The sequence below is a fragment of the Sturnira hondurensis genome, unplaced genomic scaffold (genome assembly GCF_014824575.4).
Source record: "Sturnira hondurensis isolate 20B ecotype Veracruz unplaced genomic scaffold, ASM1482457v3 Scaffold0024805, whole genome shotgun sequence".
Taxonomy (NCBI): Eukaryota; Metazoa; Chordata; class Mammalia; order Chiroptera; family Phyllostomidae; genus Sturnira; species Sturnira hondurensis.
In genome coordinates, this window is record NW_028097436.1 from 1,432,610 (window position 1) to 1,449,704 (window position 17,095).

Consider the following 17,095-nt stretch of genomic DNA (forward strand, 5'->3'; position numbering starts at 1 on the left):
AATGTTTCTCTCTCTCTCTCAAAAATCAATAAGCATATCTTTGGGAGAGGATTAAAAAATTCTTTCTGAAGTATTTAATCTTTTTAGACAGGTACTAAAGCAAAGGTTATAGTTTGGCTCAGAAAAATTGTCCAAATGTCTTATGTTTCTAAACTCTTGAAGTAATAACATTGCTTAGCTCAGAAAGATGGTTGCAGCTTTTTCCACGTGCTGTCAAAACAGTTTTCTCACTCCAGATAGTTACTGCAATAGGCTCATGAGGCAGCTCTCCAGGTTCTCCTCCTGGACAAGAAGATGAGGAGGAATTCAGGGTGACTGTCTCTCAGGGCAGAAGCAGAAGTAGAAGCCATCCCACTGGGCTCCCTGGCATCTGCTCTGGCTGTGGCCACAGGCCTGTGAGGGGCTAGTGATCTCTTCAGCTTTCTTCTCAAGTCCCCAGCTGCCTTCTGTCCTGGCTTTGTCTGTGTATAGACATAGATATACATAGAGACAGATACAGATACAGATACAGAGATATAGCCTGGTTCATAGTGAGGTGTTTTGCTATGGTAACGAAGCAGGTAAAGAAGTTTCTGTTCTGTATAAAAACTAAGTTGCAGTGATAGACAGCCAGGCACATTTCGAGTGGCTCTCTCCCTTTGGCCTAACAGTCTTCTGGCCATAAATATGAGTGATTTTACTAAGTGGAAGGGCCAAGGGGCTCAATACTATCTCTAAAATGATTTCTCCTCGCTTTCAAGGTTTAAGAACTTTCCCTGCCAGAACATGCATTTCCCACCTTTTATAGATTTGTTCTCTATTTGCATGACTATCTATTAAATTTACTTTGGCCTTCCAGACTCCCACCATATTTAGAATTTTCTAGCAAGCCATCTACCTGTACCTTGAGCTCTCCTGATCCTGGTTTAATTTTTGGCTCAAAACGATATAGTTTATTTTTGGGTAAAATTATAGAGTCTCGTGTTTCAAGCACAGAGATGCATATGTTTCTTTGAGACTCCACTCTTTAGCTTTTAGAGAGGGACTCTTCATTGTAATCATTACTGAAAGGATACAGTACTAATGGAACTTAATTGTTTCCACTAGACGCATCTCGGGTGTTTTTTGGCAGCCCAAATGAAAATGATTCCAAATACCATCAAAGGGGTATATAAGCACCCAGCATGTGCGGAGTGTTTTGATATACAGTGGAGTGTTAATATCATTATCTCTCCTAATACAACATACGGTTACTTTAATCCTCTCCCGCCTCTGTGATCTTAGAAGATCCCACAGATAGGAAGGGAAGAATAAAATACTATATACAAGGAGACAAAGGGAGAATTAGGCCCCATCCTCTGAATGCGATTTTTTGATTGTCTGAGTGTTGGCTTCAAACATGGGCCTTTATCAATACTGACTTCTGTATCTCCCATGCTCGTCTGAGTTCGTCTGCGACATCAAACATACCTTTCACACATGTTCTTTCCAGATTTTTTTTAACACTTACTTAGCAGTTTATAGAAGGAAGTGAATGATCTCCTCAAGCTGCTTACAAATTAAAAAAAAATCTGTGCTTATTAATTATGCAGGATTAGTCTAATTATAATTCAGCAAATTAATTAGCGACAGAAGGTGTTCTGAAACATTGGAGTACATTTGCATGTTAAATGGAGAGGCTAGTCTGTAATATATGTAAATTTATGCATGGCTTCATAGTTTAATTTAAAAATTTGCAGCTGCATATGGTATGGGAGCAGGTGAAAAGTCAGTTTTAGTTTAATGATGCTAACAAACATTGGATGGTGTCCTGTCTTAGCAAGAGAATGCACTCCTATCTGCTAACCCACAACTCTGTCATAAGAATATAATATTACATAGATGCTCAAACTCAAGGTTATTAGTGAAGGGGCACATAGATGCAATAGGCAGAAAGCTGAAAACTGCAAAGAAAAAGCTACGGTAAGAGGACCCCAAACTCTGAACTTTGTTCGCCACTTCATCCGGTATTTCCTGTGGAGTCAGTGGGTCTGGGTCTCGGGAAAGTAACATTCCCGCCTGTGTAAGGAGGGGCAGGTTCCTTTGTGTCTGACTGGTATCTATTCTGGCAGGTGCAAAAAAGTTGTCCAACCTTGATTCCCTTTCCAAATAGTCACATTTGCACTTCATTTCAATTTCCTGGAGCCGTGGGAAAGTTATTACCGAGTTATGAATTAATGGTAGGGTAGAGAGTTTTACACATTGGCCTCAACCATCTGGCAAAACAGTAAAACCAGCGGACCAGGCAGCAGCAAAGGGCTTTTGGTGTAATTGGTGTTCACTGCTCAGCCTAGCATACATGAGCTTCTGGGGGAGGGCCTGTGGCAGAGGGGGAGGGGAAGGCGGCAGAAGGGGAAAAGGGGCACTAAGGAAATAGGATGGTAAGGACCCATTAAGCTGATGGCTGGCTAATAACTTCATTTCTCTCCTTCACCCGAGTAGTCACGGCATTAGAATGGGAAATAGATTTGTATTCTAATTCTGAAGTCTCACTGAAAGATGTTTCCTGAATTCAGTATCATGTTCAGTCTCACCCAGTCTTTTTTCCTTTTCTTGAGAAGAAAAAAAAAAGGGATACAGCAGCAAAAAAAAAGAAAAAAAAAGATACTGTCTGAAAAAAAGAAAAAGATGGAATTGGCCACATGGCAAAGAGCCCTCCAAAGACATTTTATGAGAACAATTGGAATTACAAATATGCTCTTAAGTGTTGTGTTTCATTCCAGTTCAGGCCCAAAGAGTTCAATTATTATTTTCATTAATGGTGTCAGATTTCCATTTGAGTGCAAAAACAAGGACTTTTCCTTAGAGGTTTTCCCCTGCCAGTCTCACAGTGCCAAGTGATGGAATTCACGGGAGTAAAGGTGCATCTGAACATAGAGGGGAAATATTCCAATCTATAATCCGAGGTTCTCAGAAATGGTAGCGTGTTGCTGGTCAGAAACGAGTGGAGAATCCAAGTGGTCTCCTTGTTTTGGCACCTCGGCAACTGTTCACAGTCAGTTGCTCGCCACTTGAGCTATGGGAGACATTCCCTCCAAGAAGAAATCGTGAAATGGCTTTGAAATGAAGTCTGTCGATAGGGAGTCAGATTACACAGTGGGGACTTCGCTCCCTCCTGGTGCCTAAATGAATACAGCAGATCCTGCTCCGGAGGCCTTGCGTTCGGTAATGAAGGCGCGATTGCCAAACTGAAATGCCACTTCCAGGAGCTTGTAATGGGCGTGAATGGCGAACAGAGAACGGCCTGATGCCAGTTTGGAACCAGAGGAGCGGGCACAGCTCTGAACTCATTCTGCCTGACCGTTGCTTACCGAAAACGGTGGTGAGGGTTTAGACCCACCATCTTTTTGTTGTTTTTGTTCTTTTCCTGCAATCTGTTGTAACAGATTAATTACATGTTCTTTTAAAAAAAATCTCCCTAAAAATGAAGAGATCTTCAAGTGGAATATATATATTAACATTGGGGGGTTAAGGAACTTAAATTTGTGGGAAATCCCTCTGGTAATTTTGTATGGAAAATGGACCATTTAAAATGGGGTAGGGAGAAGGGCAATTCAGGGGAGCAGGTATAAGCCTGACTGGTGAAAGGTGAAGGAGCCAGCTTACGAGGTATCAGGCATTTACCCAGACATTTTGCATGGATAACTATTCCTTACTAGTGGCCTAGGACGTCATGTTACAAATGAAGAAAGTGAAGATCCCTAATTTTTACAATAAGTATTAAGCAAGCAAAAATAATACAATTATAGAAGCCTTGACCTCATGCGGAAATGGCTTGGTAAAGACAACCTGAAGACTGAACCCATCTGCTACGAAAGGAATTAACTTGCTGGTCTATTTAAACATTTCCAGTGTAGGAGGGTCTCATCTGTCTCTTGGGTAACGCTTTCAAGAGTTAGCTTTGTTCACTCGTTCCTCAGAAAATGTTTTCCAAGATTTAATTCAACTGATGTTACACATTCGACTTCAGGCTTTTTTCCCCCTCCAAAGTTGTGATGGGCAAGTGTCCTTGAGTCTTCCTCAAACGTGCAAGCAGCTTTTTACGTTCTTGTGCAGGGGGCTGTTGAGTCTGTGCCACCTTCGTGCCCAGTGGGTCTCAAGACGTCTGGTTTTCTGAGTATCTAATAGGCTTGCTCATTTTCCTCTGCATGCTCCATCCTCAATAACCACAGAATTTCTAGAGAGCGCAGTCCCTGATAGGAAGGAAAGACATTTTTTGCTTGTTTGCTTGTTTTGTTTTACAACACAAAGAATGACTCCACCCTCATTTGGGGAGTAAGGTGGAGGATGCAGGGTGACCCCACATGTAGATCAATGAGACACTGGTCCCTGAGACAGAGAGCAGCCAGGCAGTGTGTCCCCCTTTCCCTTCAAAGGAAGCTTCGCCAAGCCCCTGCCAGGGCAGTGTTTTTCCAAGAGTCAACAAACCAGAATTGCACTCTTGGCTCTTCCACTTCCTAGCAAGTCATCTGACTTTTCTGAGCCTCATTCATCTCCCCTGTAAAAGGGGGACGTTAATTCTTCTAATCTCAGAGTCGGGGGCATTAAATGAAAACATACATGGCAAATAATATACAGTGAATGAATATGGGCTTTTTAAAATTACTATTATGATCATCATTGTAACCAGTCCTTCAGCCAAGTACAGTTAGAGAGGTTGAGTATAGTTAGAGGTAAGAAAATGTATTGCTTAAAAATTTCTGTACATTTAAATTGTTTGGAATCTGAAATGGTTGTTTATTGAAAGAGTCTAGGTGAATAAGCTTTAATGGTAATGTTCCATAGGAATGTCTGTGGAGATGGAAGATTTGGACCTTCTTTGTTTATGTATTTATATGTACTTTTCAAGGGATTATATAAATAAATGGGTTACACAGAAAAATCAGCTTATAAAAATGCACATTTGGTTTAAGTGACAATATGGCCCTCTCACTCTGCCTGGTTTCCCAGCAGGGTAAGCTCCAGAGGGTCCTGGGAGAAGAGAAGCCCCCAGCCACTCCTTTCAAGTCTGGCTTCATGATGCAGTGCATCCCTGCACTTGGTAGTGCTCAGAGGTGCTATTTTCAGATGCACTCCCAAACAGTGGAAGCCAACCGCATTTTAGATAGGAATCTGGAAAAGGAGGTTTCGTAGTTAATCCACATAAACTGTGTTTTCCTTGAAAATCAATGAGCATAGAACTTTAAGCACCTATGTGGTTTGTGAGGCTGTATCAGTTCTGTATGTGGCTCAGCCTTTAGTGGTCCGGCGGAGAGAGAACCAGATACAGAAAACCCAGGCATGGCCCTCAGAGAGTGGGGATCTTCTCATCCCTGTGATGCGTGGATATGGTCATTGCAGAAGTTGTTTCCAGAGTAGGCAGAATTAGATTTTTTTTGAAGATGAAAGGCATTTTATAAATTATTTTGCGTAGAGTGAGGCTCTGTATAATGGTAGTTGTTGCTAGTGCCAAGTTCTCAGACCTTTGATATACATTCCCACCTAATCTTTTCATTAAAAGAAGCTTTTGTGCCTTCCACAGTGCCTTCCTAAAGGTGTTACATATTACAGTTCTGGAGAAGGCACTAGGTTTTGGATTTCAAATTGGAGGTAAATTCTTCCACATTCTGGAGAAATATGATGCTGGGCTTTGTACTGGTCAGCTCATTGGTTCTATTCCTGGAATCTGGTGTGAATATGAAGTAGTTACCCTTCCTGTGATTTAGAAACGCCTCGCTGCCCCGCCTCCAGACCTTAACTCTTCCTCTTGTTTGTACGTCTAGTTTGCATCTCAAGTTTCTATTGGGGATGGCTCAGCACACGTCTGGAGCCTCCTAGGCGCCTTCCTTCTATCCTTAAACAGTGTGAGTGTCCCCATATTCCAGAGATTCGGGAGGAAGGAGATTTCTTGGGTACCAGGTGAGCCCCTGGGTTTGTGCATAGATAGACCCATATTCAGAGATCTCCAGACACATCTCAGAATCCGAAGAAGCACATTTTGGTTGTGTGCTCCACGACTACAAGGACTTTTCCATCTTGTTGGCTATCATGACTGAAAATTCGTGGCACATATTGCATGCATACTTAATAATTGATCCAATAAATGAATGAATGAACTCACTAGGGGTTTTCAGTAGTGGCATTTAATTCTTTGGCACTGTCTTTGACCTAATGTTTCCCACCTGGGGTGCTAGAGGCCCCTCACTCTCCAAGAAGCCAGAATCCTTTATGGTTTTGTTGTTGTTGCTTTTTTCAGAACATGCTTCCTGAAGTTGCTTTTTAAACAGCTATACTGAAATATCGTTTACATACTATAGGGTTCGCCCATTCCAAGTGTACACTTAGTTTCTAGTATGCGCACAGAGTTTGCAACCATCACCACAATCTAATTGATGCAGGAAACGTGGAACGCCGGATGGAACTTGCTGCCAGAAAGGCCCAGGTTTAAATTCTTGTTTCTGTCACTTACAAGCTGTGTGACCTTGGGCAAATGTGTAAATTCTTGGTGACTTGCCTTTTCTAGCTGTGAGGTGATCTGTCACTCATAAAGTTGTGAGAAATAAATGAGACAATGTATGTCAGGAACATAGCTGGGAGCATGGCACAGAGGTGGTGTTTGGCTGGCCTCCGTCCCCTGCCCTCTGTGACCCTGTGTGGTCCAGGTGCTGGACCACCCGAGAGGGTGCGCAGGAACAGCGCACTCTGCTGCTCTGTGATATTCCCGAGCCCCCACCTCCTGCCTTGGAAACGTGGAGAAAGGATGCTACGGGAGAGGTGCTCTTGCTCAACAACCTGCCTGTCCTCCTCACACTACCACAGCTCTGGCCAAGGCCTCAGCCAAGATGCCACATTTTTGACCCACCAGCTAGCCCTGCTTGTTTTTCTTTCAGTCTTAGATCAGTGGGTTTGGCCTCTCTCTCAGGAAACCCCTGCACCCACCTCCACTTGGGCTTCAGTAAGTCAGGATCTTTTTGTTTTCAGTGGTTTCTTCCCCCAGTGTGGCCATTTCTGGAGGGTTCTGAACTCTACGTATTTTTCTTAGCAATCATAGAATATTAATGTTGGAAGGACTCCTAGGGATAATCCAGTTAAACCTTCTTAACAGTTGAAGAAACCAAGGCTCAGAGAAATGAGGTAACTTGATTATAAAGTTAGTTGGTAGCAGATCAAGACTAGCCCAGCGTCAGCATTTAATAAATATTTGTGGAGTGAAGGAATGCCCTTTGGTACATTCTCTTGCCTCAGTTGAGATCTGAGGGCTTGAGTTCAGTTTTTTTTATTACTTTTAAAAAATTTTACTTTTCATTGACAGTTCACTTGAGTTCACATTTCGACCCCACCTTTCTGTTCCCCTTTGACTATAAAACAAGGACAAACATGTCACTGTTCGTGTTTACTCTTCAAGAAATGAGATCAGAGGCCTTGCAAAGTGTACCACGCTAAGTGATGATAATATTTATGTAGTCAACATTGTTTGGAGAAAGTGAAAATAACAACTTCCATCCCGACGAGAATCTGCACATTTGGTCTGAATCTTGTAATTCACTTCGGTTTCCCATTTCTGAGTAGGAAGAGCTGACATTTTCCAGGCAGCTCTGGCTTCGCAGGGATCTGGGCACAAGGGATTTGTTCCCTGAAAGTTACCCTGGGGTTAATGGCTGGTGGGATAGGGAAGGGTTCTGCACAGAGGCCCTGAGCACGATGTGTGGAAGGGTAAGGGGTGGGGGTGGGGGTGGGGGAAGACATGGTAAAGAGAGAATGTCTGTAAGAGAAAATGTCTGTAAACGTCGGTAAAGAGATGTCTGTAAGCCCCAGGATTTCTTTAGATTCATTTTAGGTCCACATATAAGGTATCAGACCATAATTTCTGGTGCTGGACATTTAGAAATAGCAATCGCTATGCCTCTCTGCGGAAGTGCTGTACAATACAAGAGAATCACTCTCTTAGCCTTTGTGAACTGGGCTGTGAGACCCCAGGCCAGCAAGCAGTGTTTTCTGTCCTGAGAACTGTTAAGGGTCCTCATTTAAAAATGAATAAAGCCTTTCAGCAGGCCCCTTGTTTCCTTAAAGCAATTTGATTTTATGTAAACATTTATCTCCTTTGCACTTTTTCACCCACCACACCAAGCCTATAATAATGCCTTCGTCAACATTAATGTTTTCACCAGACACCTTCTGGAGGAAGGGTGGGGTAGGCTACAGGAAGTAACACACACAGAATGCATTATAAGGAGCTCAGTGGTGGGAAAACTTTCCCCAAATCAAGGAGTTAGTGAGGAAGAGCATTTGATTTGATTTTAGTGGGCTTTTTGATTTGATTTTAGTGGGGGTTTTAGTGAGGGGACGGCCAGGCTATGGGAGGGGAAAGGTAAGTCACTGATGGAAGTGTTGGTGAGCAAATGCGGTGTGAGGGTGGGGACCGTTGCTTGGAGAGAGACTCACGGGGGAAAAAGCATATCTTAAGTCTGTCCTGAGAGGGTCGCTGCTCATGGCTGGTACCTGTAGATGACTGCTGTTTCCCCTTTAAAAAAAGAAACAAACGAAATGCTTGACTTCTGATCCATCTTTTCTTAAGTAAAAGCAGCTGCCTGCTAACGGGCTCCAATGGCCCTGGGCAGACGTCCACGGCACTTGGGAGAGCGGAGGCAGGCTGGGAACGGGGCTGCTGCTCAAGGCGGTGGGCCGGTGGCCCCTGTCCTGCAGCTCTGCGGGGCCCCACAGAAGGGTGAAAGAGAGATGTGAAAAGCAGATGTTATAAAATAATGAAAAAATACTTAACTGTTATTTCTAAATTCACACCCAACCTTATTCATTAGATAGGGGTCAGGAACACTTGGCCAAATATTTTTAGCAAATCTGGAGGAAAAGAGACTCAAATAGGAAAAAAAAATGCTCTGAAGAGTGCAGGTCCCCTTCTCTCCTTTATCATTTACTCTTTATCTTTCCATCAGGTTTTTTTTTAAGTGTGAAATACCATCAATTGGAACACTCTAATTCTTGTGTGTGGCTTTTAAAAAATTAAAAATAAACAGAAGGTCAGCAGGAGAGCACTTCAACAACCATTGCTTTAAAATAGATTTTTTGGAAGCATTGTTGATTTCGACTTATTTTTGTTGGTAAATCCTGGGGAAAATGTATATCTTTTCCTTTAAAGTTCTAATTCAAGGCATGGATGTGAGAGTTCTGAAGGGACTTTGGGACTGCGGTAAAATTTCGTTGTCATAGTAACAGAAAGGGAAATAGGCCTAGCTCACCTGGGACTTTAGCACTGCAAAAGCTGGATTTTTTTTTTAAAGAAAAGGACTCTGCAAGTAAAATAAATGAAAAACTTGTTGTGTTTTTGAAACAAAATTCCAAACATTAAATATGTAAATGGCTGAAAAGGCCACTTCTGCCCATTTTCCTTGGTGGATGTACTTGTCCAATTAAAGATGCCTTTAAATTGCTCAGATAGTTCATTTAGCAGAATATTGGCTCAAAAAACATTTCTTATGAATGATGACCTCAGACCATTATCCTGTGCCTTTATACTTTCTGGATATTCTGTAGAAGGACATTCACACTTGTTATTAATCATAAAAAGCCCAGAATACATCCAGCACAGACTGACTCTGTGATTGGATGGTAACAGAACATTTTCTGATTTTTATGCACATTGGTTGAGAATACTAGGCCTCCTTTGTGTATGAGGGTATATGTGTGAGGTGTGGAGCAGGAAGGTGTGTGTGGCCAGCGGAAAGCCACGTACATAAGGAACCCTGAGACTCTGGGCTAAGCCAGGCAATTTTTAACCCTGGAGCAAGACATTTTTGCAGGGCAAGAGTCGCTGCTGCTTTTGGGGGGTGGGGCTGGGGTAGGGAGAGCCCTAGCAACTTAGGGGTGGGCGTACAAAACCAGAACCCAGCTTGTGAATCACTTCACAGTCCTTCACAGTGATGGAGCTGACTGGCGACTGAAAGCATCCAAATTTTCAAATTGCTGAGGGTCAGCCATGTTCCTGCAGGGGCAGGGTCTGGTGAAATTCCCCAGGCCTGAGATACAATCAGTTTCCAATCAAACTTAATAGAGTGCAGGGACATTCTCTCCTAAAAAATGTTTACTGAAAAATGTAACACATTGCTTTCTTTTCACAGATTCTTTTTAAAATTTTTCCTCAAGTGCAATCAAAATTGTTTGAAAACAGCAGGAAACCCAAGGGACATGAGGAGGTTCCAGGTAAGGGACCTGCAGATCTTTCCTGGGAAGTAAGTCATCCTATTTTCTCTCTCTCTCTCTGAACACATGATCCACTGAGATTGCTAACAATGAAAAAGGTAACTGTAAATGATAACCCTCATCGATGGATAGCATGGAGGAGGGTTTCTTCATTTGACAGTCTTCCGGCCTCAGCCTCCAGTGCCAAAGCAGGGGTGGGGGGAGGGGGGCAGCAGCCTGAGCTGGAGATTTGATTTTAAGCCCTCAGGCTGCCCTTGGCACACACAGCTGCCCGCAGCAGGAACCGTGTTCTTGATATTCAGCCACCTTGGGATTTCTCAAAGCGGCGGCTCTGTGCTTTCTGCAAGCAACAGCCTCTTTCTCCCCTTTTCCACCGATTAACTATTCCGTGGTCTCTCTCGGAGCCTTTTGGAGAGCAGCCGCCCAGACAGCCGTGGTCACTTTAAGATCGCAGCATGACAACAAGACCCACGGGACAGTGACCCAGCTGCCTGGCAGTTAAATCTGCCACCGGTTTCATCACCCTTGCCACGGACGCACCGAGGGTGCAGGCTAATAAAAACACAGAGCGAGGCGAAGTGTGTCAGGTCGGAGATGAGTAGAAGAGCAGCCCCTCCCCCCTTAATCTTTGAAGGACCCCCACTTAATCCACCAAATGGCTTTCCTGCCGCTCACGTCCAGTCGAAATCCGCAGTGTTCCCTGGCCCACAGAAAAATGTGAAATGTGTTCAACAACAGTATTCAGACGTGAGACTTTAAAAAATAACCCTGGCAGAAAGAGAAAGTTGGGGGAGGGGGTGATTAGCCTCCTGTTCCAGGTGAAGAAGGTGAGTGACTGGACTCTGAGCACAGGAAGGGGCCACAGCGTCAGGGGCAGGGGTGGAGCCGACTCTGCGGCTGTGAGGGGTTGCGGCCACTAGGTGCACGGCTTCGCTGTTGCCTTTTTGAAATTGTGAATCATTTCTGAACACGGGGCTGCACGTATATATTTTACACTAGACCCCACAAATTGTGGTTTAGGAACTGAGTCATGAAAGAGTTTAGCGGAGAGAGGAGAATGTAGACAGAGGCCAGAGGGAGCTACTTTGAAAAAAAGAATTCTTTTTTTCATCACCTCATGGTTATCCATCTTAGTGGGACCGGGGCCTTTTTTGTTAGTTATTTAACACTATTGCTAGTCTCGCAAAGAAAAAAAAAAAAGTAAGCCCCTCCTCTCCAGGCTGTAGTATATGGAGAAATAAAACAAGCGACCTTGGGGATCTGGTATGATAATTGTGCAGGAGGAAGCTTATAGTATTTGCTATTATGGAGATGTAGGCAATGGGAACATAAATAATTTCAGTCCAAAAAAAAAAAATTCAAAGTGTCTCAATGACCAAAGTTTAGCTTTCATTTCTGTAAGAAAAGAGGCAAGAAGAGAAGCTGGCGCTGTGGATTCCCAGTCTGCATTCTCTCCCATTACTTCAAAAGTTTTAACTTTGAGAATACTCTGATAATGAATGAAATTTGAAGAGGCGTTTAGCAGAATGCCTTGGTGTTTGATTTGTCCCAAATTGTAGAAAGGTATTCACTAAGCAAATGCATGCTGGCCTTTTCTTTCTCTACTTCTTCAGTCATGGACTAAGTGAGGTTTTTAATGTGCCTGAGTTTTTAACAGGGTTACAATAAATATTGTAGTTTCTAAAAGGATGAGGCATTTTTATCCAATGTGAAAGTATTTGACTTTTGCAAAGACAAAAGGAAAAATCTATTTAAAAAGTTTGTGGAGTCTGTGATTGTCTGTATCCGGGGTAGAGCTAAAGACAATTGGTGGGGTTTTGGGGTTTTTTTTGGGGGGGCAGGTTTGCAGTTTTTACTGAGATAAAATTCATATAATCTATCATTCACCACTTTAACCATTTTAAAATGTACAATTCTGTGGCATTTAGTATATCCATAGTGGTGTGCACCTATCACCACTACGGAATTCCAGAACGTTTCCATCATCCCCAAAAGAAACCCCATATTTCCCAGTTCCCTTTTCTCCCCACCTGCTGGCAACTGTTCACCTACTTTTTGTCTCCATGGACTTGTCTATTGTAGACTTTTCGTAGAAGTGGAGTCATATAATATGTGGGCTTTTGTGTCTGATTTCTTTCAAGTTCACCCTTGTGGTTCAGCGCTTCTTTATTGTTTATTGCTGGATGATACTCCATGTAAGGACATGCCACATTTCGGTGAACTGTATATCATTTGACGGACACTTGGGTTTCTACTTCTTGGCTTTTACAAATAATACTATTGTAAACATTTGTGTACAAGTTTTTTTGTGAGCAGATGTTTTGAGTTCTTTTTTTTTTAAATATTTTATTTATTTATTTTTAGAGGGGAAGGGAAGGAGAGAGGAAGAGAGACATCAATGTATGGTTGCTTCTCCTGCATCCCCTGCTGGGAACTGGCCTGCAACCCAGGCATGTGCCCTGACTGGGAATAGAACCGCGATCATCTGGTTCGCAGGCCCGTGCTCAATCCACTGAGCTACACCAGCCAGGGTGTTTTGAGTTCTTTTGATTACGTATCTGAGAGTAGAATTTCTGGGTTTTATGGTAACTGTAACTTCCTGAGAACTGTTTCCCCCTGTGGCTCCACCATTTACATTTCCAATGGTAACATACGGAGTCTCCAGTTTCTCTATATCTACCAATGCTTGCTGTTTTCTGTTTTAGTTTTTTCTTAATTCTAGTCATCCTCTGACTGTGCAGTGGTATCTTATTATGGTTTTGATTTTCTTTCCCCAATGATTTAGAGCATCTTTTCTTGTACTTACGGACCATTTGTGAATCTGCTTTGGAGAAATGTCCATTCAGATTCTTTGCCCATTTTTAAATTGTGTGATTTCTTTTTATTGTTGAGTTGTTGGGGTTCTTTATATATTCAGGCTCCTAGGCCCTTATTTGATAAGTAAGTAATTTGTAATTTTTTTTCTCATTCCATCATTGTTTTTTCACTTTCTGTTAAGTGTCCTTTAATGAACAAAAGAATTGGCAGATTTTATGCTGTAGTCTGATTCTATTAAGTGTGTAACCTTCTATGAAATCTCTTTTACACGGAGAAGGATATTATGGAGAAATGCTTGACTATGTGTGTAATGGTCAAGTGAGAAACTTGGATCAAGTTCAAAATATGAAACAAAACCAGAGCTAGTAGGCCTTCATGGTGGTGGGCAGGAGGATCAGCAGGGATGGTGATTTAAGAATTCCTGGAATAGATATCTCATTCAGAAAGAAAAGGTAATAATTTTAAACCATATAAATGATTATTTCATTTCTCCACTTTTGTTATATGAGTAAATATACCATTAATGTGAACTGTTCTTTTGTGAAGATTTTATCTGAACAGAATAGAAATATGAAATATTTCTAATCAAATCATGAATCCAACCAATGTCTCTCTCCTCTCTCGCTCCTTCTCTTTCCCTTGTACCCCAAACACTGGTGGAACTTGAATTCTTTTCCCAAAAATGATCAAATGAGAACAACGTCATGCCATCAAACTTATTTTCCATCCTGAACCAAAACTCTCTTTAATTCAGTTCAAGTCCTAAGTATCCTGGGCATATAGAAACCATTTATTGAAATGCAATGGACTTTAACCCTTTTTGTCCCAGACCCCTTTGAGAATTTGGTAAATGCTATAGTTTCTGTCCCCACAAAAAGCTACATTTTAACAAAGTTTAAAGTGGCCAATAAGTGTCTTTCTACCAGGCATGCATGCCGGACGCTCCCGTGTGCCCACCACGCAGCAGGCACCCCCCACTGATCTCCGCTGCACAGCACCTTTCTGTGCGTTCTGCCCTCTGCCGGAGAACCCTTCGCCCCCTCCTGCATTTGCCGTTTCCACTTGCGCTTCAGCGCTGCGCCTGAGTGCCGCCTGCTCCGAGAGGCATTTTCTGACTCCCTGGCAGACCTTCCGGTTCCTTCTCCAACACAATCCATCACATTGTCTTGCAATTGTTTGTCTGATAGACTGTGTGCTGCTTGAGGGTAATTAGTGTCTTTTATTTATTTTTATATCTCTTAATGCCTAGCATAGTGCCAGCCACTCTATGGGGCTCAATAAATTGTTATTGAATGAACTAAAATTTTAACAGAAGTTTTTTTAAATGGAAGGAAGGAAAGAAGGGGGGAAATAGAAGAAAAGGTTTCCAGGGATCTCAAAGTATCTTATATTTTAGCTTTATTTTTATTGTTGATGCTGTTACAAAAGGCCCCACTTTCCCTGTGAAGTGTCTGAATCCATGGACCACGGACCGTGTGTGCGGAAAATCACTTCTGCCCTCCTCGAAATGGAACAATTAAGTGAAACACCCAGATTAACAGCTCAGTGAAGGAAAGGAAAACAAATGTATGTCTCATTTAAGCTGATGGCTCTGTTAAGACCTAAGGCACCCCATTCTTCATTTCTCTGTGTTGTGGGTGGAGAGCAGGCGGTTGGAAAATCCAGAAGAACATCAACCCAAGAATAGGAAGACTCAGGCACGTTGTCATTTCTCACATTCAGATTCAAGACACAGTAGAAGTTGACAACAATCAGGGCTGTTGTTGCCAAGTCACTCTCAGAGACAGGCGGCTGGGTCTGCTGCAAACCCCAGTGAAAACAGAGATATACTGGCTCGTTTGTTCGTTCACCCAGCCACTATCATTGGGGGAGTTCCATGTGCCAGGCACTATCCTAGGTGCTGTGCGTACATCAGCAAAACAGATAAAATCCTTCTCCCTTGAGAGACTTACATTCTAGTGGGGAGATAAGGGAAATAAGGTAAGTGATTTACATAGCTTAGCTGTGCCTCTCCGGGGTCTTCAAGTGACCAGCCTGGAAGCCTGGGGGCCCCTCCTGGTGCCAGGTGTCTAGTGTTGCCTTCTGAAACTCAGTGGTGTGGGCAAGCAGGGGTCATGCGGGAGCTAAGGAACATCCACCATTATAATAATAGCAAGAGTGGATGCTCTTCCCACTAGTTTCTGAGGTTTTCCCCAGCATCAGCTGAGGCAGGACACTTATGTCAGCAGATGGTTTACTTGAGACTGGGAAGCTCAAGTCCTGTCCATCTCAGAAGGATTCTATTTTAAACAGAGATGGCCACTGCCCAGGGCAGGAGTGTCTTCTATTGGGCACTACCAAGCTGTACATCAGTCACTCTGGAGTTGGCAGCAGGGACCTTGACACATCTCCAGCCCTAGAATCATTTGAAGGAGACTCCTTCATTCACACTTACAGCTTTCTTATAACTAGAATAAGGGTTCCTACTGCAACTCACTGAACTGTGCTGAGCGATTCTTGGGTATCTCAAGTACACCTTTTAAATTACGACCTACTCCCTTTTTAGATTAGGTCCACCAAAATAATCATTTTTTTCCCCCACATGGCTAAGCTAGAGAGAGCACTGAGATCTACACACAGGTCTTGCCATCTTTTGCCTCAAGACATAAGAGGTCAAGATGTATGGAGGGGCCCATACATTTCTAGGAAGAGAAAAGTCATTTCAGGTTCCAGGCTGCAAATGCCATATGTACCGAGCTGATTCCTATTTGTAAGGGCGTGCCCACGGGATGGGCTCCTTGAAGAGCATCTGGGGAGGGACGGGCAGGGCATGAGCAAAAGGGTGGGGGCTTTGTGGGGAGACAGCCAGCAGGCCTGTCGGAACTGGGAGGAGGAGANAACTCACTGAACTGTGCTGAGCGATTCTTGGGTATCTCAAGTACACCTTTTAAATTACGACCTACTCCCTTTTTAGATTAGGTCCACCAAAATAATCACTTTTTTCCCCTCACATGGCTAAGCTAGAGAGAGCACTGAGATCTACACACAGGTCTTGCCATCCTTTGCCTCAAGACATAAGGGGTCAAGATGTATGGAGGGGCCCATACATTTCTAGGAAGAGAAAAGTCATTTCAGGTTCCAGGCTGCAAACGCCAAATGTACCGAGCTGATTCCTATTTGTAAGGACGTGCCCACGGGATGGGCTCCTTGAAGAGCATCTGGGGAGGGACTGGCAGGGCATGAGCAAAAGGGTGGGGGCTTTGTGGGGAGACAGCCAGCAGACCTGTCGGAACCGGGAGGAGGAGAGAAACAGCGCACGGGGCGGGGGGTGGGGGGTGGGGGAGATGGGAATGGGGGACCTGAAAGCACCCTTCATCTAGGACGATGTTGTCGGGCAGTTGCATAGTGTGATCGCCTGGAGCCTGTTAGTGCATGCTGTGGGGCACCACAGCTCTACAGGAACGATGGGGAGATTAATGTAGATGACAAAGACCCCCCCCCCCCCCACCTCAGCTGGCCTGAGCTGTCGGTCTGCTTGACTAAAGGATGAGAGAGCAAAGGGCAGGGCTACTCGGGGCTTGGAATGGGGCCAAGATCCAGCCAGCAAACGCTTACGATTTTGTTAAGCCCCCAGCTCTTATATAAAACTTTTTAATGGCACCTCCATCTATTTTCCTGAAATAAAAAATGTTGAATGTTTCTCTCACACCCGCTGAAGAGGGAAACGAGAGTTTAAATTAAGTCCAAATGGTAAAAATTTAATATAGCTCCAGCTGCCTGCAGGTTTCTTCAGTTCAGATCGCTGGGTTCCAGGCTCCTCCAGCTGCGCCGTGAGCTCATCCACCGCGAGGGGCGCCCTGGCCGCTCGGGCCAACGGGTGAGGGCCGAATCAGATGGGAAAACAAACTGGAGAGTCCAGCTTAAGAAATAGTAATGATCTGTTTGGAGTCAGAAAATACCATTGTCTGAGGAGCTTTCATTTAGGTTGCTGTTCCGAGCTTGGGGAAGGCTTTCTGTAGTTTACTTCAAGGTTTTCTGTTTGCTGGTGTAACCGTCCGCCACCCCTGCCTGCTCCCTGACTTCTGGT

At 43.6% G+C, this 17,095-nt stretch overlaps 1 protein-coding gene across 1 annotated transcript in view; it reads left to right on the forward strand.

Moving 5' to 3' along the window:
* Positions 1-17,095, forward strand: part of EBF2 (EBF transcription factor 2) — a 190,620-nt gene that overhangs the window by 120,509 nt on the left and 53,016 nt on the right. The window contains exon 7 of the mRNA XM_037038665.1: positions 10,131-10,212. Within this exon, the coding sequence (XP_036894560.1) occupies positions 10,131-10,212 (82 nt within the window). The remainder of the gene's footprint in view (positions 1-10,130; positions 10,213-17,095) is intronic.